This window comes from Canis lupus, chromosome 16 (genome assembly GCF_003254725.2).
Source record: "Canis lupus dingo isolate Sandy chromosome 16, ASM325472v2, whole genome shotgun sequence".
NCBI lineage: Eukaryota > Metazoa > Chordata > Mammalia > Carnivora > Canidae > Canis > Canis lupus.
In genome coordinates, this window is record NC_064258.1 from 1,173,913 (window position 1) to 1,194,983 (window position 21,071).

A 21,071-nucleotide genomic window follows, 5' to 3' on the forward strand; every position below is an offset into this window, starting at 1 on the left:
TCTCCACCACCCCACCCGTCCTGTCAAGAGGACAAGCGGAGGCCACACATGTACCTGCCCAGGTGATGTGCAGGTAAAGGACACAGGCAAATACACATACCTGCCCAGGTGATATACAGATGCAAGACACATGTGTACCTGTCCCAAGCAGAGTGTAAGGCACACACACGCACATACACCTGGATCTAGGTCATGCACAGGTACGGGACATATGCACACACACTCCTGGACCTGAGTGATGTCCAGGTACAGGACACACGCACACATAAGTAGCTGGACCCAGGTGATGTACAGGACACACATGCACACACATCTGGACCACATGGATCATAGGTCAGGGAGAAGTACAACAGGCACCTGGACCCAGCTAATGTGCAGGTACAGGACACAGGCACACAGACACCTGGGCCAGGGGATTGCAGGTCAGGGAGACACACAACAAGCACCTGGACCCAGGTGATGTGCAGGCACAGGACACATGCACACATAACTACCTGTATCCAGGTGATATGCAGGTACAGGATACACGCACCCACACTCCTGGACCCAGGTGATGTACAGGTACAGTACACACACACACACGCGCGCACACACACACACACACACACACACACACACCTGGACCTGAGTGATGTGTAGGTACAGGACACAAGCACACATGCACACATGCACCTGGACCCAGGCAATGGCAGGTCTGGACATATGCTCACACACGCACCTGGACCCGAGTGATGTGCAGGTACAGGACGCAGGCCACCAGGAAGCAGATGCAGAATACCAGGAGCAAGAGGACAACCACGTTCCTAGAACAGAAGATGCAGGGTCACTGCGGGCTGGGGCCAAGCAAGGTGTGCCCGACAAGTGCCCTCGACCTCTCCATCAAGTCCCTTTCTGTCTTCCCCCCAACTCCTAACCAGCGGGGCCCATGGAGAGGTCCTCCCTCATGGAGGACCTGCCGCTGGGCACTGCCCTCCTGGGCCAAGTCATCTGGGAGCAGATTTTCTAGGAAAAGCTTGATCCCCACACGGGGCCATCAGGTGGTCGCCATGTTTACAGCATCTGGGGACGGAGCAGCTCCCTGTGCTTTCTGGAAACTCTGGAAACCAGAGGAGAGCCACTCCACCAGGGGGTCTAAGAAACTGGCCTCTCTGGAAGGAAAGTGGACTTTCCTCCTGAAAACAAACACTGCCAAACTCACTTGGACTTTGGGTAACTGATTATTAGTAAATTACGACATTTCTCTTCCTTTCCAGAGGCCACTATTTCTCACTTTAACATATCTGAAGATGACGTGCACCTAGAAATCAACGTCCCTCGAAATCTGTCCTGAAGTCAAGGGTACACGTTGGGTGGATGGAAAGGCGCTGAAAATATCTTGTGTCTTAGGACTGTGTAAATGACACACGAGAACCTGAGCGTGAGCGTCCCACACGTGTGCCACCAGGGCCTGCCTGACGGCTGACTGCAACCAGGGGACAACGGGCTGTGGCTCGTGCGGTCCCGGTGCCAGGGACCACGGGGGCAACGAGCAGATGAGGAAGGACCTCCGGCGCCCTCCTGCCCCGACAGCCAGGCCTGTCACACTTACTGCGGGATGATGAGAAGGTAGACGAGGCCGAAAAGGGCGGTGAGGATGAGCGCCAGCACAACGGCACTGGTGAAATACTCGTCCTGGAGCTGGTGGTACTGGGAGACACGGAGACCGCCCATCAGTGGCTGCAGCTGCCAGGACACACGCAAGGTCCCCGCAGGGGCACCCGAGACCCGGGGACCACGCCGCCTGGAGAGGGGTGGGGGGAGTGGCTCCCGGGGCCCCTGCCACCTACCTTGCGCTCGCGCTCAGCCTGCTTGTACTTCAGGGTGAAGAAGTCCAGGTCTGCCATCTCCAGCTCCATCTGGCGCGCTTCCAGGAGGCGGCCGATGTACCTGTTGACGCGCGTGCCCGGCGTGGTGTAGACGACGTTTGCAGAGAACGATGAGCGGTTTCTGAGTTTCTCCGATGCGGTTCTCAATGCCCTCCGCTGCCGCCATGGAGGGAAAAAAATGTCAAATCCTCCACTTATTGAAGAAAAAGCTCTTCCACTCCCTCAGCCTGCTGTCTGGGGGTGCAGGTGCGGGGCCGAGATGCGGTCGTGCCTCCACCACCTGAGATCCCAGGTGACTTAGCGCATCACTGGCCCTGAGACGCCTGCGTCTGCAAATACGGGCATGCGACGTTCATGTGGCACTCTGTGTGGATGCGGGCAGAACCCAGCACAGAGCAAGAAAACAGAAGTTGGTTCTTGAAAAATATCAATAAAGTTGACAGATCTCCAGCAGGCATGACAAAGAAAAAAAGAAAGAGAGACTAACAAACCTGGGGATGAAACAATTATACTATAGACTCTGCTGACATCAAAAAGGTAATAAGGAAATACTGTGAACAATTACACACCTTAATTTGACGACTCAGATCAATGAACGACTTGGAACACACACGCTACCACAACTCACCTAACATGAAAGATTATGAGATTAGCCCTGTAATTTACTAAAGAAATTCAACTCATAACTGTAAAGTTCCCGAAAAATGAATCTCCAGCTCCAGGTGGCTTCACTGGAGAATTTTACTCAACATTTAAATAAGAATTAATACCAATTCTATATCATCTCTTCCAGAAAACAGAAAAGGTAACACCTTCCAACTCACTTTATGAAGTCGGAATCATCCTGATACCAAAGCCAGACCGAGACAAGACAAAAAAAGGAACACTACAGGCCATCTCTTTCAATACCGATGCTACAATCCTTAACAAAACAGCAAATAGAATTCGGCAGCCTAAGAACAGAAGCATGCACCATGACCATGAATAGAGATGCAGATCCTTTTACACATCTGCACATCGATGCAATACAGAAAAAATCCCATGGTTTTGTCAATTAACACAGAAAATTTGACAGTTGAATCTGACAAAATTCAACACTCATTCTTGATAAACAAGATCAGAAAACTAGGGAGGGAGGGGAAGTTCTCCAACTTGATGAAGATCTACAGAATACTGACAGCTACTGTCATACTCGCTGGTGAAAGATGGAGTGCTTTCAGCAACCCCAGCCATTGCAATAGGGCAAGAAAAAGAAAAAAAGAACATCAGAAAACTGGCCCTTTGCAGATGCCACAGTGGTGTACATAGAAAATTCTATGTAGGGGAGGAAACAACTCTAGAACAAATGAATTCCATAAGGTCACTGGATACAAGATGAACATAAAAAAGGTATTTCTTGGGGCACCTGGGTGGCTCAGTCAGTTGGGCGTCTGAATCTTGGTTTCAGCTCTGGGCATGATCTCGGGGTCCTGGGATGAAGCTTCACATTGGGCCCCCTGCTCAGCAGGTAATCTGCTTGAGCTTCTCCTTCTCCCTCTGTTCCTCCCCCTGCTTGTGCACTCTCATTCTCTCTAAAAATAAGTGTATTTCTTAAACTAATAATCAGCATGTGAAGACCAAAGTCAAAATTCAGTGCCATATGTACTCATGGAGAAAAACGAAGTACTAGCTACAAATCTAACACGTACACAACTTGTATGCTGAAGACTATATGATACTGATGAAAGAAATCAAAGATTTCAATGAACAAAGGGACACACGTGCTCATCCATGAGAAGACATGACACAGTAAAGCTGTCGATTCTCCTCATATTGATGTGCACAGGTTCTTAAAAAAAAAAAGATTTTATTTGCTTATTCATGAGAGACAGTGAAAGAGGCAGAAACCCAGGCAGAGGGACAAGCAGGCTCCATGCAGGGAGCCCAGTGTGGGACTCGATCCCAGAACCCTGGGTCAGGGCCTAAGCCAAAGACAGATGCTCAACCAATGAGCCACCCAGGTGTCCCGCAGTGCATGGGTTTAAGGTAATTCTTATCAAAATCCTAACAGGAATTTTTTCATAGATAGACAGGCTTATCTTAACTACAAATGGAAAGGGAAGGGGATGAGAATAGCTCATTTTTCTCAAAATCACTCAACCCAAGGTTAAGACTGATTGTGTAGCTACTCTGGTTGGAGCAGTACAGCACTGGTGACAGGAGAGACACAGAGATCTACAGAATAGAGAGTCCAGAAACAGCCTCACACCAATATGGTCAATGATATTTGACTAACTGCAGAAGTAATTCAATGGAAGAGTCAACAAAGGGTACTGGACCAACTGGTCATCCCTGCGCAAAAAAAGGAACTCTCAACCTAAACCTCACATGTTATAAAAAGAACTTATCAAACTCAACACCCAAGAAACAAACAATCCAATCCTGAAATGGGCAAAAGACATGAAGAGAAATCTCACAGAGTAAGACATAGACGTGGCTGACAAGCACATGAGAAAATGCTCCGCGTCACTGTATTTCCATCAGGGAAATACAGATCAAAACCACAATGAGAGTGAGAATGGGGAACACTGGCCAGACAGGAAACCACAAATGTTGGAGAGGATGTGGAGAAAGGGGAACCCTCCTGCACTTTTGGTGGGAATGTGACCTGGTGCAGCCACCCTGGAAAACTGTGTGGAGGTTCCTCAAAGAGTTAAAACTAGACCTGCCCTACGACCCAGCAATTGCACTGTTGGGGATTTACCCCAAAGATTCAGATGCAGTGAAACACTGGGACACCTGCACCCCGATGTTTCTAGCAGCAATGTCCACAATAGCCACACTGTGGAAGGAGCCTCGGTGTCCATCGAAAGATGATGGATAAAGAAGATGTGGTTTATGTATACAATGGAATATTCCTCAGCCACTAGAAACGACAAATACCCACCATTTGCTTCAACGTGGATGGAACTGGAGGGTATTATGCTGAGTGAAATGAGTCAATCGGAGAAGGACAAACATTATATGGTCTCATTCATTTGGGGAATATAAATAATAGTGAAAGGGAATAAAAGGGAAAGGAGAGAAAATGAGTGGGAAAAATCAGACAAACCACAAACGACCCCTAACTCTGGGAAACGAACAAGGGGTGGAAGAAAGGGAGGTGGGCGGGGGGTGGGGTGACTGGGTGATGGGCACTGAGGGGGGCACTTGACGGGATGAGCACTGGGTGTTATGCTATATGTTGGCAAATCTAACTTAAATTTAAAAATGTAAAAAAAATAAAAATAAAAATAAAATAAAAAAATAAAAATAAAAGTAAAAATAAAAATGTGATAAAATATATGTATATATAAAAGATTAATTCAAAATGCACCCATAAGTTTAACCAGAAAACATAGCAGTATAAACTTTTAGAAGATAATCTTTAGGGTTTGGGCTACATAGAAAATTCTTAGAACACCAGAAACACAGTCCAGAAAGGAAAAAAATATCAGTAAATCGGACATCTTTGAAATTTGAAACCTCTGTCCTGGGAAAGACACTGTGAACGGGACGGAAAGACAAGCTACACGTGTGACAGTAGAATCAGATCCAGGATTCATCGAGAACTGCGAAAAGTCAACAGTACCAAAAAAAAAAAAAAAAAAAAACCCACTCCAATTACAAAGCAGACAGACATTTTGCCAACAAAGAAGAGAAAATATACGGACAGAAAACAAGCACTTGAAAAGGTGGCTGGCATGACGAGCCACCTGGGAGATGCCAATAAACGCAAGTCACTACACATGTGTTAGAACAGCCAACATTTTCTAAAACAGAGACCGCACAAAGCTGGCTGGACGCAGAGAAGCTGCGTCTCGCACACGTGGCTGCCGGGAACGTGGTACCGGACGGTCTTTCTGGAAACAGTTTGGCGGTTTCTTAAAAAAAACCAAAAACCAAAAACAAGACCCATCCGCGGCAAAGCTGGGCATCTGTCCCAGATAATAAGCGTTTACGTCCCCACGAAAGAGAACGCAGCGAATGTTGCGGTTTTATTTTTAACAGTCACGGTCGGGAACAAGCTAAACGTCCTTCAACGGGTCCCGCAAACGGTGGCCCGCCCCACCCCGCGGAACGCCAGCCGGCCACGGGGGGACGGGGGACCCGGGGCTCCATCCCGAGTGAGGAGGAGCCAGGGTCACGGGGCGCATCCCGGGGTCCACGTCCACGATGTCCTCAGTGCAGAGGTCAGCACGGAGAGCCGTCCGTGGGGGGGGCCGGGGGCTGGGGAGGGGGGCATGTGGCACAGCAGAAGGGGGATCGTGGTGTGAGGGAACGACCCGGGGCACAGCCACACGCACCACCCAGCGGCGCCCGTCACTAGCTCGGGTGCACCCATCCTGGGGAGCCGCGACCTCAGGGAGCCCGCCGGGGGCCCCAGTGTGCACACTGCGTGGCGCCACCGCGGACCTGCGTGCGGCCAGGGTGGCGCATCACCGCCCCCCTCCGGAACTTGGCGAGAACGTGGGACAGGTTAGGACAGAGCCGTCACCCACGACCCCTGCTGGGCAGGTTGCTCCCACGCGACCAGCAGCGGGTCCGTGCTCCACCAGGGCCCAGCTGCTCCGAGGGCAGGACCTCCGCCGCGCCCACCCCACCCCCACCGCCCCACGGCGAGGCCACGCTTTCCCTCTTTGTCGTTCTTCCCTGGACTTTCCACAACAATCGTGTTTCCTCGGAAAACAAGTCAGAGCCAAGGTCACAAGGAAACATGCCCGTTTTGGTGCAGACTCTGGCCGCCTGAGCCTGTTTCCTGACCTGCCGGAGGGCAGGCTCGAGGCCTGGGTGCAGAGCCCTGGGTGCAGGCCAGCCGTGCAGCCCGAGGGTGCCCCTTAACCTCTCTGCTCCAGCTTCCCGGTCTGCGACCCACAACGAGGGGGGACACGGCGTGCTGCCAGCGGGAAGCATCGGAATCCACGCAGAGACCCAGGTGAGGCAGAGCCGCCGGGAGCAAGAGGCCCTTGCGGGAAGTCGGGAGGCCGGACTGGGCCGGCTGACCCCGGGCAGGAGAGGTGACCCGGACCCGCTCTGCTCGCCACCAGGCCTTGCGGGGACGTGGGGGGAACGGGGCTGTGCGGGCAGGAGAGCCAGCTTGGGGGCCGACATGGACTTGCCTCCTCTGCGTCCTTCCCGCCAGCTGAAACAAGGACGCAATGACCAGAGCCCCAGCATCCCTGCTGGGCCACGTGGCGATGACGGCAGACAGGCAGGCCGGAACAGGGTCACGGGTCTGGCTCAAGATGATCATGAAGCTGCCACGTGGGCCCCCACCTGCCTGCTCTCTGGGTTCACTTTAAGTGTAAGAAAGCTAACCTCTCTCCTGGTCAAGCCCCCACGACCGCGGGTTTGTACAACAGCACGATGCCCACGCTGACTCACAGCGGCCCTGAGCACACACACGAGTGACATGCATTTGGGGGGCTCAGCGGTTGAGCGTCTGCCTTCAGCTCAGGGCGTGACCCCAGGGTCCCGGGATCGAGTCCTGCATGAGGCTCCCTGCAAGGAATGGAGCCTGCTTCTCCCTCTGCCTGTGTCTCTGTCTCTCTCTCTCTCTCTCTCTCATGAATAAATAAATAAACCTAATAATAATAATAGTAGTAGTAGTAGTAGTAATAACAATAATAACAATAATACAGGGTGGAAAAGAGGCGCCAAAGTCAGAGCTACAACCATTCGTCCAGAAAACCGAGAGAGCCAGCCCCGGCCACACACAAGGGCGCCTGCGCAGGACTCAGGCCTGGACATGGACGACCGGGACACAGGGCCAGTGAGAGACCCCATCTCAACGGGGACACAGGCCCTGGGGGGCAGTGGGGACAGTGCTTGTGGGCAGAAGGGCCTGCCCGGCAGGGTCACCCCACAGCCACCTCCCCAGCTCCCCAGCTGGCATCCTGGCCCGGCCTCGGTGCCTGTACCCCCGCCCTTCAGAACCACCGGCCTTGTCACTCCCCGTCTCCACCCCGGGGGCGACCCCCGAGGTGGGAGGCCAGGACCCGCTGTCCCCAGCAAACAGACAAAGGACCAGAGTCGGCAGGTGTGCACGGCCCCACCTGGGAGGCATCCCGCACTGCAGAGGTTCAGGGGTCAGGGGCTAGGCCAGGATTCAGGGACATGGCCCTGTGCTCCCAGGAGGGGCAGGAATCCAGCAGCGACATCAGACGACAGGAAGGGAGGGAAGGGCCGGCGCGCACGTGCACAGGCATGTGTTCTCGTGCACACACGGCCATGCACACGCATGGACACTCACGCAGGCACACTTACAGATACACAAGAACGTGGTAAGAAAGGGAAGCCGCCAGGGGCCCTCACGACGTGGGAACCCAGGCCGGGCAGGTGGCAGATGCACCCAGAGAGCTTGCGGAGCCCGTCATCCTGACTGCAGCCACACAGGGCCTGAGCGAGATGGGCAGGAAGCTTCCCCCCAAAACCCCACCAGTAAACACCGACATGGGGAGACCCTGCCCCCCGTGGTGGGGGACGGTGAGGACCACGCTCTCAGACGTGGCTTTGCACCGACGGGACCCGCTCTCAGGAACACTCTTGCACATGCCTGCCCGCCTGGGATGTCCAAACCCACCGGCCACACACGTGAAGCCCCCGCGTATAGGGGGGTGCGCGGAGTCAGTGCCGATGGAATTCACATCCCAGCAAAATTCTCACAAACGTGAGCTCATGGCCAAATCCACAAAAACCCTTAGAGGCCATAAACCCCTGGGAGTGCCAGCCAGCAGAATCTGGCTTCTTCCTGAATGAAAAGCCCCTAAAACTGCAGGGATGGAATTCCTCGTAACTGCACAAAACCCAGGATGGCGGGGGACAGACGGCATGGTGTCGGGAAACGGGAATCAGTCGTGGACGGAGCCACACTGGGCTGGGGGGGCCCAGGACGCAAGGACACAGGAGGGGAAGGGGCGATGCGCCAGGCTTTTCCTGCCCCCACGGAGGACCGGGGTCGCCCCTGGAGGGGCTGGGGTCTCCGCCCACACCCCCAGACAGGAGGCCCATGTGGTTGAAGCAGATGCTGGGACCCGCACGGAGCGGCACCGTCCCCCAACCCAGCAGAAGAGGAGAAAACCCAAGGATGCCTCTGACCAACCCAAGGGGAAAACTAGAAACTCCCGGGAGCCAGGTCATGAGGCGGGGAGCCCAGGGGAGGCCGCTTTCCGCGGACTCCACGATCTAGCCACGGAGGAGAGGCAAGCAGGTGCTTGGCAGGAGGCCACGGACAGGAGGGGGCCGAGGGCGGGTCTGTGGGACAGCGGCCGGGTCTCACAGGCCGTGGCCGGGGCTCCAGACTTCACGACAGAGCATCTGAGGACCGTGAACCTGCAGACGGCAGCGAGGGTCTGAGCACGAATTTACCGAGAAGCACGGGGAATGCCAAATGGAAAAAAAAAAATGCAAGAGCATAGGAAGATTTTCACAGGGAAACGAAAGCCACCCAGCCCCGGACAGCATCCACACGGTCAGGAAGCACAAAGGACGGCGCGGGCGGCCCTCCTACCTTGTCGTCATCCTCACACGTCATGACGTTGGAGAACGGGATCTCCGCCTTGAACATCTTCCGGCAGTGCATGAGCTGAACCAGCAGGTAGCACACGGTCTTGAATTTCATCCTCTTGGCTGGCTTGATGTCGGACAGGATGAGCCCTGGGAATATCTGTGCAGAGAGGTGGCCCGGGGACGGCCCGTGAGCAGCCCCGAGCTGCCCCCGGGCCGGGCACGACCTCACGGGGACACGGACGCCAAACAGGCGAGCGGGACCGGCGGGGGACGGCTCTCGGCTCCTTCCGGGGCCTCTGGACCCAGAGCGAGGCCCGGAGCTGGGCCTGCAGCAGTGGGGGGCTTGGGGCCCGGCCAGGGAGGGACCCGGAGGCCTGGACGTCGCTGGCTGGCGGGCGGCAGATGACCGAGGACCAGCGCCCAGAGACCCCCGGGGTCCTGCCCCGCAGGCCCCACCTGCCTGGGTGACTGCTGCTGTGCTGGGGTCCTAGGCGACCCCTCGCCCGGCCCTCCTCTGGCCCGCGAGAGCTGCCCCTGCTTCAGGAGTGAGCTCAGGGAGCCCCTCGGCCGTGGGCCCCAGGTCACAGGGCCTGCACAGCCCCAAACCGCGGACACGCAGGACGGAGAAGCTTCAAGCTCTGCCTCGCAGCCGACCTGCTTATGTCCTGAAGGAGCACCAGGGCCGCCGGTGCCCCCCGACCCACCTGTGCCCCGCAACCCCCACCTGTGCCCCCTGCCCCTCACCTGTGCCCCCCATTCCTCGTCTGCGCCCCCGCCCCTCGCCTGTGCCCCGCGACCCCTGCCTGTGCCCTGAGACACCGTCTTGAGCCCCCAGACACCACCCGTGCCCCGTGGCCTCCCTTTCTGTGCCCCTGCTTCCTGCTTCTGTGCCCCTCGCCCCCTGCCTGTGCCCCGCATCACCCGCCTGTACCCCAACCCCCACCTGTGTCCAGCGCCCCCCGCCTGTGCCCCCAGCCCATCTCCTGTGGCCCTGCTCCCCGCCTCTGCCCCATAACCCCTGCCTAGGCCCTGCAAACCCCGCCTGTGCCCCGCATCCCCCGCCTGAGCCCCCTGCCCCTCACCTGTGCCCCACATCCCTCACATATGCCCCCTGCCCCTCGCCTGTGCCCCCCACCCATGCCTATGCCCCACATCCCCTGCCTGAGTCCCCCGCCCCCTGCCTGTGCCCCCGCCCCTTGCCTGTGCCCCTCATCCCCCCTGCCTGTGCCCCGCTCTCCCCGCCTGTGCCCCGTGCCCCTTGCCTGTACCCCCAGACTCCGCATGTGCCCCATGGCCCCCTTTCTGTGCCCCCTGCCCCTCACCTGTGCCCCCCGCCCCTCACCTGTGCCCCATGCCCCCTGCCTGTGTCCCGCGACCCCCACCTGTGCCCCGCCACCCCCGCCTGTATGCCGCGCCCCCCTGCCTGTGCCCCGCGCCCGCCCCCCGTGCCCCATGCCCCTTGCCTATGCCCCATGCCCCCCGCCTGTGCCTTGAAACCCCGTCTGTGTCCCGCGCCTCTCGCCTGTGCCCTGAGACCCTCCTCTGTGCCCTGAACCCCTCACCTGAGCCCTGGAAGAACTAGGCCCCCTTAATCACACCCAAATCCGTTTCCTTGGGCACACAGCCCTTGAGGGCCCCCTATGCGGGTCACGGGCTGTCTGGCATGCATGGCACCCTCAGCACTCAGCAGCCCCACCACTGACCTGGCATGCTGGAGAGGAGTAGAGGCCCAGGAAGGTCAGTGGGGGGGGGGGCGGTTGCAGGGTGGCCCCGCCCCCGAGAGGACCCTGGGCTCCGCCTGGGGGTCCAGGAGCTCATCCACCCCGAAGGCCTGGCCCAGGCCCAGGACCAGGCGAGTGGGGGCCCCGTCCCCCTCCCGGAGCCTACCTTCCGCCGGTGAGACGGCACAATGAAGAACGTTTCGATGTTGTGAGCTTTCAGGAAGCTGTTCCTCTCGTGCCCATGACCCGGCTCCACCTCATAGTCACCGTTCAAACACGCCAGCGTCGTCTTCGTGATGTGGACTTTCCTGCAACACAGCAGCCCCGCCATGCCCAGGGCCTGCAGGCAGCGGCAGGCGGCCCTCCCCGCGGGTGTGTCCAGGACTCAGGCTCCCAGTGTCAGGGGTAGCCCAGGCACTTGGACACGCAGTGCCAGGAGGAAGCTGGTGTGCCCTCCAGACAGTGAGGCCACGGGGCCCCCCTTCCTCGGGTGAGCGCAGGGGACGAGCAGAGAGAAGTGACAGTACCAGGTGGTCCGAGCCTCGGACCTCCTCTCCGTCCACTGTGTCTCCTGCAGAGGCCGGGGGTCCTGGGGGCCCCCCGCAAGCCCCTCCCAGGTGGCTCCGAGAAGCACCTGCACCAGTCCTTTGGCCCGGAGTGCATCGCCTCCCCTCGCTCGACTCACCCGGGCAGGCCGGCGGCCTCCATGACGTTGGCCAGGGTCACGTCGTTGGACCACACGTCGTACTGCCACTTGCGCAGGCCGAGGACCCCGCAGAGGACCCTGCCGGTGTGCAGCCCCACACGCATGTTCAGATCCACCTCAGTGGCCTCGGCCACCGACCTGCAAGAAACAGGTCACGGGCATGAGCTGGGCCCTCGTGTACACCCGTGAGGGGAGCCCGGACAGGCGGGAGCATGGTGTCCCCGCCCGGCTCTGGGACGCACGGCCACAGTCAGGTGCCAGAGGGAGCGCTGAGCCAGGTGACCAGCCCCTCTGCCGCCCTGGTCTGTCCACAGGTGGCCCCCACAGCAGGTGTCCAACGGGCATTCCGCATGAGCGGCAAAGCCCAACCACACCAGGAGGCCGAGCCACGGCGTAGGACACGGTGGCCCTGTGGTTAGCAAGTCTGCCACAAGGGAAACCACAGACATGCAGGGGCCAGGCCACCACCCTGGAGCCAACCCCACCAGCGCCCAGCCCGGGGCAGACCCCCACCCGCCCAGCATAGCAGGTGGCCCGTGAGCTCAGGGACCAACCTCCCTCCTGCTTCAAAACTGCAGTTGATTCATGTGCGCCCACCTTCTCCCTAGTACGACTTGGCCCAGCTGAGATGCAGCCTCCAGGGAGCCCTCCCAGGCCCTCACCCCCATCCCCCAGGGCCCATCACCAAGGCCTTTGGGTGCCGGTCGCCCTTGCAGGAACCCCCTCCCCCAGGCCGTGAGGACCGCGTCTCCCTTGGCCCAGCCTTCCGTGGCCGGGCGCCCATCACCGCCCCTTGTACCCACCGAGGGCCCAGCCCCCAGAACAACAGTGTTTCGCATCGGGTCCGGGGTCCCCGGTGCACGTCCAGAAGTCCGCGTGCCAGCACGGGTTACTTGGGAGTCTGAACGGGTGTGTCCTTGATACCTATTGACTTTTACACGTGATGAACGTATTTTCTCTCAATTTTAACTTTATCACTCATTTCCCAACCTCTAGTGAGAGGCGCCAAGACAAACAAAATGAGGTTAAAATTTGGGTTGGGTTTTTTTTTTTTTAATTGGTTTGTTTTTTGTTTTGAAATTTGCAAAAGGAAAGGAAGACAGAGAAACCTGAATGAGAAAAGCAGGACATGGTCTACTTGAGCGTTTTTCACATTTCCGCCTCTGCAGCCAGGAAGGGGCCCAGGGACGGGGAGGCGGGGACCCACGTGTGGCACGCAGCACCCCAGCCAGCTGCCAACCAAATCCCATAACCCACACACCCTCACCTGCTCTGGAAAGCTCTGCCTCAAACATCTGCCAACAGATGCAGTTACCGGGACACTCACTTCTCAGTAAAACGCGCATCAGGGAAGGTCTCACAGAGACGTAACCCCAAACACCAGAGCCGGAGCAAAGCGTGTCCGGCTAACGTCTCTTTGGCACAACGGCAGCACCCGCTTGCTGGTGGCTGTGCGACCCGACGCTCTGCAGCCTCAGGGGCCGGGACAGAGGAGCCGCGGAGGGGGGCACTGAGGCTCCAGCTGATGGGAACCCAGCAGAGCACCAGGGCCAGCCCGACCGGAGAGCCCCCAACCCCAGGAGCGGCGCCCACCCCGCAAGGAGGGAGCCCTGGGCCTCCGCTTCCACATCAGCGCCCTGCGCGGTCTTGAACACAGAGCGTGCCAACATTCCCGCCTGTTACTCCCACGGGAACGTGCCTGCCATGGAGTAGAGCACAAGATCACCCCCACCCGCTGCACCAGGAACACACACGTCCTCCCGCCTCCCCCCCCCCCCCCAGCCTCAGGAGAGCTCAGAACCCTGGCGGCCAGGGCCTGCACACACCTGCCCTTGAGGAGAGGCTGTCCATCACCGTTACCGTGTTCATGCAGGGGCAGCAAACACCCAGCCCCTCACACGCCTGTCCTGAGCTCACAAGTCCAGGGACTCTCGTGTTTGCACCTCGACTGCGTGTACTGCCAGAGAGGCAACACCCTCGGGGCCGAAGGAGCAGCATCCCCCGACCCTGAGCACCCTGGAACCGCACACAGGGTCTGCAGCAGATGCTCTAAGAATCCCACAACCAGCCCAAACCAGCCCCCGGCTCTGGGTCTCCCCCGTGCGCCGAGGACCCCCAGCTGGAGCCGACCGCTCCGCGGCCTGGTGAGGGGCGTCTGCAAGCACCACCTTCCTGCCGGTCGCCCACAGCTCACTCTAGCCATCCAGGCCGCAGCAGGGCCTCGGGGATGCTGCGCCTTCGGGGCTCCGAGGGAGAAGACTGACAGGCCCTGCCCAGAAGGAAGCCGCCGTCCTCCCGGGGGGCCGCGGGCCCAACGCACAGCAGCACACAGCCCAGCCAGAGGCCAGACACCCGCCCTGGCCAATGCTCCTCGCTTCTTCTCGGGCAAGTTTCGCGTTTACAGAGTTCCAGGCTAAACACAAATACACACGTTTGCGCACGATTCTGTGTCAGAAGGGGGCGGTGCGGCAGGTGAGGGAGGCCACCGGCAGGCCAGGAGTGGCCCCCCAGGAGCCCGTCCCTGCGTGAGGCCCACCGTGCGGCGGACGCACACAGGCGGCGCCCTGCGCTGGGGCCCCCGGAGAACGGAAGAGGGGCTCACCGTGGGCAGGAGGCCGGCTCCGAGCTGTGGCTCTGGTGGCCCTCGCCCCTGTCCAAGCCGGGACGGCGCCCAGCACGCGCTCCCAGTTTTTGGAGACAGAGACCGGGCCCCGGAATCCCAGGAGGCCATGGAAGCCTCTGGGGATCCGGAGCCGACGCAGACGGCAGCCCCTGGAGGCCAGGGAAGATGCCCACTGGCCCCGGGGTGGGCGGCCTCCGAGGCCAAGGCCGGGTCTCAGGGCCGACAGGGTTGGGGAGCCTGGAGCTCAGCCTCAGCGGACAGGAGACACAGCCAAGGGGCCCCCACCGCCCCGAGGGAACGGAGCAGGGGGCAGACAGGTGGCCGATCCACCTCTCCACACGGCACAGCAGCAGCCACGCCCGAGGGGAGGTGCAGAACTCCGGGTTGGGGCAGCCAGGAGACGGTCACAGAAATCCCTCCGAGGCCGCCCAAGTGCGGCGAAGGTGGGGCGCACCAGGGCAGGCCCAGAGCCCGCTGAGCAGCCAGGCGTCCCAAGCACGCCTCTGGGCGCCTCTCCACCCAAGGAGACCTGGGGGCGGCGGGGGCACCAGGTCCCCCCAGGAGGCCCCCAGCAGGGGCGGCCGGCGTCACCCCCCTCAGGGACATCAACGGCACGAGCCGTCGGCGGCAGCCTGGCCAGGCCCTGCCGGGAACGCACCCCTGACCAGCTGATGGGGGAGTGGACACCTGCCTCCCCGCACCTCCCCCTGCACAACCTCACTTTGGCCCAGAAGGTCCCAGAACGACACAGGACGTGACCCAGGCCGTGCTCCACACTGATGTGGCCGCGACGTGAGAGCTGCTGGGCGTGAGCCCCACGCGACGACACACAAGACAGCACGGGCTGTGACACAAGGGGTGACACGCGACGGGGCGGACGTCACATGCTAACAAAGGATGCGATGCGAACCGCAGGCGTATTCGTGGCACGTGGTGCCCGGCGCTCTGATGGCTGGGACGCGGCCGGGGACAGGAGAGGACACCGTCGCGAGGGGGAGCCTCTGAACCCTCCGGGAGACGCACCTGTGCTTCCTGCTTGGCCCTGCCCGCCTGCCCCAGTGCAGCTCCCCCTCGAGGGCAGAGGCTCCAGTGTCTGGATGCACGCTGGCCTCACCGGGGCCTCTCCCGGCCCAACCCTGGCGCGGGTGCAGACCCGCCACCACTGGCACAGAGACCCACTGCCCGCAGGGCCCCCACCCCTGTCCCCGAGGGCGCTGCCTGCCTCCTGGACGCCCCACCTCCACACCTGTCCACACTTCGGAGCCGCCTCGTTTGCATCTCTCTCTCTCCCTTTTCTTGTTCCCCAGACGACGCTGCTGCTGCCACTTCTCAGCTCTGAGTGTGGATGCTGACAGCGGTCCCTGTGAATTAAGCCCGTCCTGCAGGGCTGCACCCACCCCTCTGAGCTGCACCACGGGGGTGCTCCAGCCACCGGCGCAGCCTCCCAGCCCCACGCCGTCCCTACCCCGACCGAGGGTCCCTAACTCTTCATCCCGCTGCCTGACGGGACGAGACAGGCTGGCTGAGAAGTGGACACGGCCGGCCCGCGGTGTCCAGGCGACGCGCACCTGTTCCCTCGAAGGCCCCTCGGCACGGGGCACCTGGACGCCAAGGCGTGCAAGGCCGAGCACGTGCAGTTCCTTCAGCAGAACCCGGCTGACTCCCTGGATGCCCGGCCTGGCTACGCGACAAAGCGTATTTCCTCCCGCCCCACTAACGCCATCCCGACAATGCCCGGGACGGCCACGGATGAAGAAATGCCATCCCAGCCAAATGCAGAGGAGGAGGTCCCAGAGGCACACGCGCCTCACCATGCGGCCTGGCTCTCGGCAGAGTGGACGGGACAGCGCGGGGGCAGTCGCCGCGGGGACGGTCGCTGCGGGGCACTCACGTGATGGTATCGATCATGTCCAGGCCCATCTCCACGCAGCAGTGGGCATGGTCGGTCTTGGGCTGGGTGAGGCCGGACACGCAGTAATAACAGTCGCCAAGGATCTTGATGCGGCGACAGTGGTTCTCCTGGAGGGGGAGGGGGGGCGACAGGACAAATCCCAGGTTAGTGACCCGCCCGGGGCCTGGGCACCTGCACTTTCACCACCAGGTGCCAGAGACCACAGAGCGTGCAGCACGACAGGCAGGGGACCCCCTCGGAGGCCAGGGCAGCCTCAGGAAGGTGAGCAGCCCCCAGGGCTGTGGTTAGGGTCACCATGGGGCACCCACCCGGCCCTACACCTGCACTCAGGTCGGTTCCCACGCAGGGGCCCACCCTGCCCGCCCCGCGGCCCAGCTGGCACACCCACACAGCCCCAGCCTGGAGCCAGCTCTCTCTTCCAGCTTCCCTCCTGACCACCCCCTCAGACCGTCACCTGCTGGCCCCTGTGCATCGTGCCACACACCCCCGACACCGGCCCCCGAAGGGCATGTGCGCACACCTGAGTCCTCGTGGCTGGCCTCCACGGGATGTGTGGGCGGCTGTCTGTGAAGAGTCACCCGCCGGGGCCCGAGCCGCAAGGGGCGTACCAGGCTCTGCACCCTGACCTCGCCACCCAGGGTCATCTCAGAACTGCCACTCTGGCACTTTGCAACAGGAAGAGTGTCAGCGCCCACCTCGCCGTCGCCCGGGGGCAGACTCACTAGCACCTGTCACGGGCTGACCTGCCGCTCTCGGCTGTGATCATCCTCGGACGCTTCCATAAAGCTCCCCTCTGCGTCCCTAAAACAGCAGACGGCCTCACAAGACTCCTTCCCGCGGGTGGCTCAGGTCCACGGGTGTGACCACGAGATACGAGGGAGACGCTCTCCAAAACGCATTCACGCGTTCTCCCAGAGGGGACAGCAAGCCCACGACCCGTTAACGGAAGTCGCGAACTTCATGAAAAACGATGACCTTTTCCAGAATGAACACAAGCAGTGAGAAGCGTGGCTGTGTTCACACGGGGAGTGTCGCGGGCGCCCTGGGCCCACGGGCGTCTGCAGCCCCTCTGAGAGCACATCCCCCGGCTTCTGCTCATGCTGCCCTCCGTCTGCCCAGAAGGACCGACCCCTCCGGCCGTTCTCCGGTGCTACACGTTGACCTGAGAATTCACCGTGAGAGCCCTCAGCTCCCGCCTCCTGCAGCCCCACCCACGTCCCATGTCAGAGGACAGGGCGCCCGCCCGGCCCCCTTGGGCTCCCCCGTGGACTGCAAGCTGGCCGCAGGGACGTCCGGTTCTGACCACTCAGCCTCCGGGGGACCGTGGCAGCCACCTGTTAGGACCCCGCCGGCCTCCCTGCCTGCGGAAAGGAGCTCCCGGGTGTCCCACGCGAAGGTCGGGCCGCTGGCGGCCTGTCCTCTGCTGGTGTTGGGGAGCCGGAGCCAGATGGCCGGAGGCAGACGCCCCCCCGGGGGAGTCGAGGGCCGGGCCCTGGGAGTCTGCCGGCCCGCGTTCCTCAGCCACGCTCGCCAGGCCTCCAGCCAGCAGGCAGCCCTGGGCTCTCTCCGGGCTCTTCCGGAGCGCTCGCCCCACTGTCCCCATCATCCCCAGTGGGCAGGCAGGCCAGGACGCCCAGGCAGGCCAAGGACAGGGAGCCCTCTCCCAACGTCCCCTGTCCCCAGGCCTGGGGCCCACGGATGGCACCAGGGGCCACCGCCAAGCCTCACCCGTGTCCTGGGCATCAGGACGTCCTCCCAGCGATCAGCCCGGGGCTGCAGACCCCCACCTCCGAGGAGCCCATGGGTGACGGCACTATTCCTGCAGCCGGCCAGGGTCCCGGTACCTCAAGGGTGATGTGTGCCCATCGGCACCTCCGCAGGGCGTCCCTGTGCCCCCGGCTGTCTCTGGACCCCAGGTGTGCGTGGGCCGCAGGAAGGCAGGGAGGTGCCCACGGGGAGCCCCGGGAGTGAGCACGCCGCCCGCACGCCGACCTCTAAGGAAGGGCAAAGCCACTGAGCAGGTAGTGTCCGGAGGCCACAGCCTCCTAATTACAGGCTGTCAGTGGCAGATGTGTCCTTGGTGAAGGTCCGGCCACGCAGCCTCCGCCCCTCCTGGCTGCCCGGCCGCGGGGCAGGGCAGGGCACAGCCCACGGCCGACCGGGCTGAATGCAGCGAAGGCCTCACCTCGTCTTCTAACCTCCAACGTCCCGGCTGCCGTTCGCCAGCTCGCGAGACAGAGGAGGTGCTGTGCGGACTTGGCCGTGCTCCAACCTCAAGCCCCCTGAGGGGCAGCCCTGGAGCTGGAGCCAGGCCCCTGCGATGACGACGGGACAGCGGTTTCTGAGACCTCCGCCCACATGTCCACGCTGGGGGACACAGCAGCCAGCGAGGCCCGAGGGGCTGCAGGAGGATCCAGGCAGGAAGGCCTCACGCGGGGCCTCACGGACAAGCTCTGACCTGCCGCCCGGCCGAACGGGCAGCCGCGGGGCCTGGACCCACGACATCAGCCACAGTGTTCGCGGGGAGGAGGCGCGGACCACCATCCACCGCGACTTCCGTTCCTCCTGAACCGTCCGCACAGAATTCCCTTCACCTGGCCCTTGAGAGCCGGCCCCGGGCTAGGATGAGGGTCCTGTGGTCCCAGAGCCTCTGCCCGCCGGGGGGGACCGCACAGGAGCCACGTCTGTCCGGCCGCAGAGAGGCCGTCCGCCCAGCGCCGACTCCGCAGGCCCAGGCAGGCCCGAGACGGCCCCGCGCCCGGTGTGGCTCTGGGCAGCAGGTGGTCATCGTGCACGTCGGCTCCTGGTACCGGTACCGAGGGGACCGCTCACGGCGGCACGATGCCTGACCCCGTGGACGGGGAGGCCCTCCCTCCACACACAGGCCTCGGGGTCTCCTCCGAGGAACCAAGCCATGAAAATACTATACACAGTTCAAAAAACTCAATTGAGGGACACCTGGGAGGCTCAGCTGAAGCGTCTGCCTTCAGCTTAGGTCATGATCTCGGGGTCCTGGGATCAAGCCCCATATGGGGTTCCCTGGTCAGCACGGAGTCTGCTTCTCCCTCTGCCCCTCACCTTGCTCGTGTTCACGCTCTCTCCCTCTAATCAATTTTTTAAAATCTGAATAAATATAAAATAAATAAATAAATAAATAAATAAATAAACGGCAAGCAGCGATGCTCAAAACGCAAAACCAAAATGAAATAAGCCCTAAGGGTGACAGCGTCGGGAGGGTGACAGCATCGGGACGCCGACCGCGCCCGGGTCCTGCGACTGCGTGTCCAGTGGGACGTCAGCCGCAGACAAAACAAAGAAAGGCCCCGAGGAACCTGAAACCGCACGCGGTGTCCTGTCGCACGTGTCGAGCGGGCAATGTCCCTCTGAGCCTTCGATGCGCAGAGACATAAAAGAGGGAAAGGACCTTGCCGGTGCCGGGACTTCCAGCCTCAGGGAGAAGGGACATGCGGGGGGAGAATCAAAGGAGCAGAGTGACTCAGTGGTCGGAAAGAGCAACACAAACACGGAATCCGCCGTTATTCTTCTAAAACACAGCCTCACCCCTGCGTCCTGAGACGCCGGAGGACGAGCTGGAAAACCAGTTCCCGAGGACGGAAGCAATTGCCGCATCTGTGTGTGTGTGGGGGGGGGGGGTCTCGCCGTCCGGGGACACGGGCTGGGGGCGGCCTCGTCCCTGGAGGCGGGAGGCGCCCGGGGGGAGGCCCCAGAGCAGGGGGGATGCATCCAGGCACAGCGGGCGCCCACAATCCCAGGAACGCCCGGGACGGAGGGGCCAGACGGCGGCTCCGGGCGCCCATTCCTCAATCGGAAAGCACATCGGTGACAAAAGCCAAGCGGGCACCGTTTTTGAGGATCACCAATCAGCTGACGTGTGAACCTTCTCCGATGTAAAGAATCACGAGCCAATAAGTGCAGGAACAATGATGGGAAAAGTTCACCGCAGTGAATTGCCAAGCACCCCGCTTTCGGGGCAGCTGCCGTGGCCCCCTACGGGACGGGCATCATGGGAAGCAGCCAGCAGGTGGGTCGCACGCACACAGGGACCACGGAAACCGCGAGCCTTGAACGAGCTGGGAGCTGGCCAAGGGCATGCCAGGGGACGAACGGGGAGACCGGCGGCACCCAGGAAGGCTCCCCAGCACAAAGGAACCAGGCGGGGCCCCAGCCCCAGGGGCCCGAGGGCTCAGGGCAGGTGGCAGGCAGGAGTTGCCCCGAGGCCTGTGTCCTGACAGACATCCGGGGGCCGCGACGACCAGTCCCGCTGTGTCCACGGCAGCCCAAGGGTCTGGAGCCCCCACCCCACCCCACGTGCTCTACTCGCCCTGCCGCCCAGGCAGGCCGCCAGATCACAGAGGAGGGGACACCGGAGCCAGGGTCCGTGATACCGACTGTCAGGCCCCTCGCCCGCCTCACCCTTCCTCTGTGGAAACCACGAGAAAGCCCCACCACGCTGCCCAGCCCCCTCTGCGCCCCGCACGCCGTGCCCTGCCCTGCCCTCTTCAGGGTCTGCGGGGCCGTGACCAGTGGCACGAGCTCCGTGCCATCGGCCAGCGCCCAACGTATATTAAACCCAGACACGTATCCCGCCTGGAACAAGGCTGCCAAGGAGAGAACGCCTGACATGACGAGCAGGTGCCACAGCCCAGAGAGACCCAGAGCTTCCACGCTGGCGGTCCACTGGGCAGGTGACAAAGGC

General features: G+C 61.1%; 1 protein-coding gene across 3 annotated transcripts in view; it reads right to left on the reverse strand.

Moving 5' to 3' along the window:
* ADCY1 (adenylate cyclase 1) overlaps window positions 1-21,071 on the reverse strand; it is a 102,327-nt gene that overhangs the window by 39,734 nt on the left and 41,522 nt on the right. For 2 of the 3 annotated variants that reach the window (XM_049094884.1, XM_025433830.3), the window contains exons 5-11: window positions 16,334-16,461; window positions 11,799-11,957; window positions 11,280-11,421; window positions 9,394-9,549; window positions 1,827-2,021; window positions 1,589-1,686; window positions 719-803 (exon numbers count right to left, since the gene is read on the reverse strand). In XM_049094884.1, the coding sequence (XP_048950841.1) occupies window positions 719-803; window positions 1,589-1,686; window positions 1,827-2,021; window positions 9,394-9,549; window positions 11,280-11,421; window positions 11,799-11,957; window positions 16,334-16,461 (963 nt within the window). Of the gene's footprint in view, window positions 1-718; window positions 804-1,588; window positions 1,687-1,826; window positions 2,022-9,059; window positions 9,216-9,393; window positions 9,550-11,279; window positions 11,422-11,798; window positions 11,958-16,333; window positions 16,462-21,071 lie in introns of those variants that run through there. The other variant, XM_049094885.1, reaches the window with a different exon arrangement.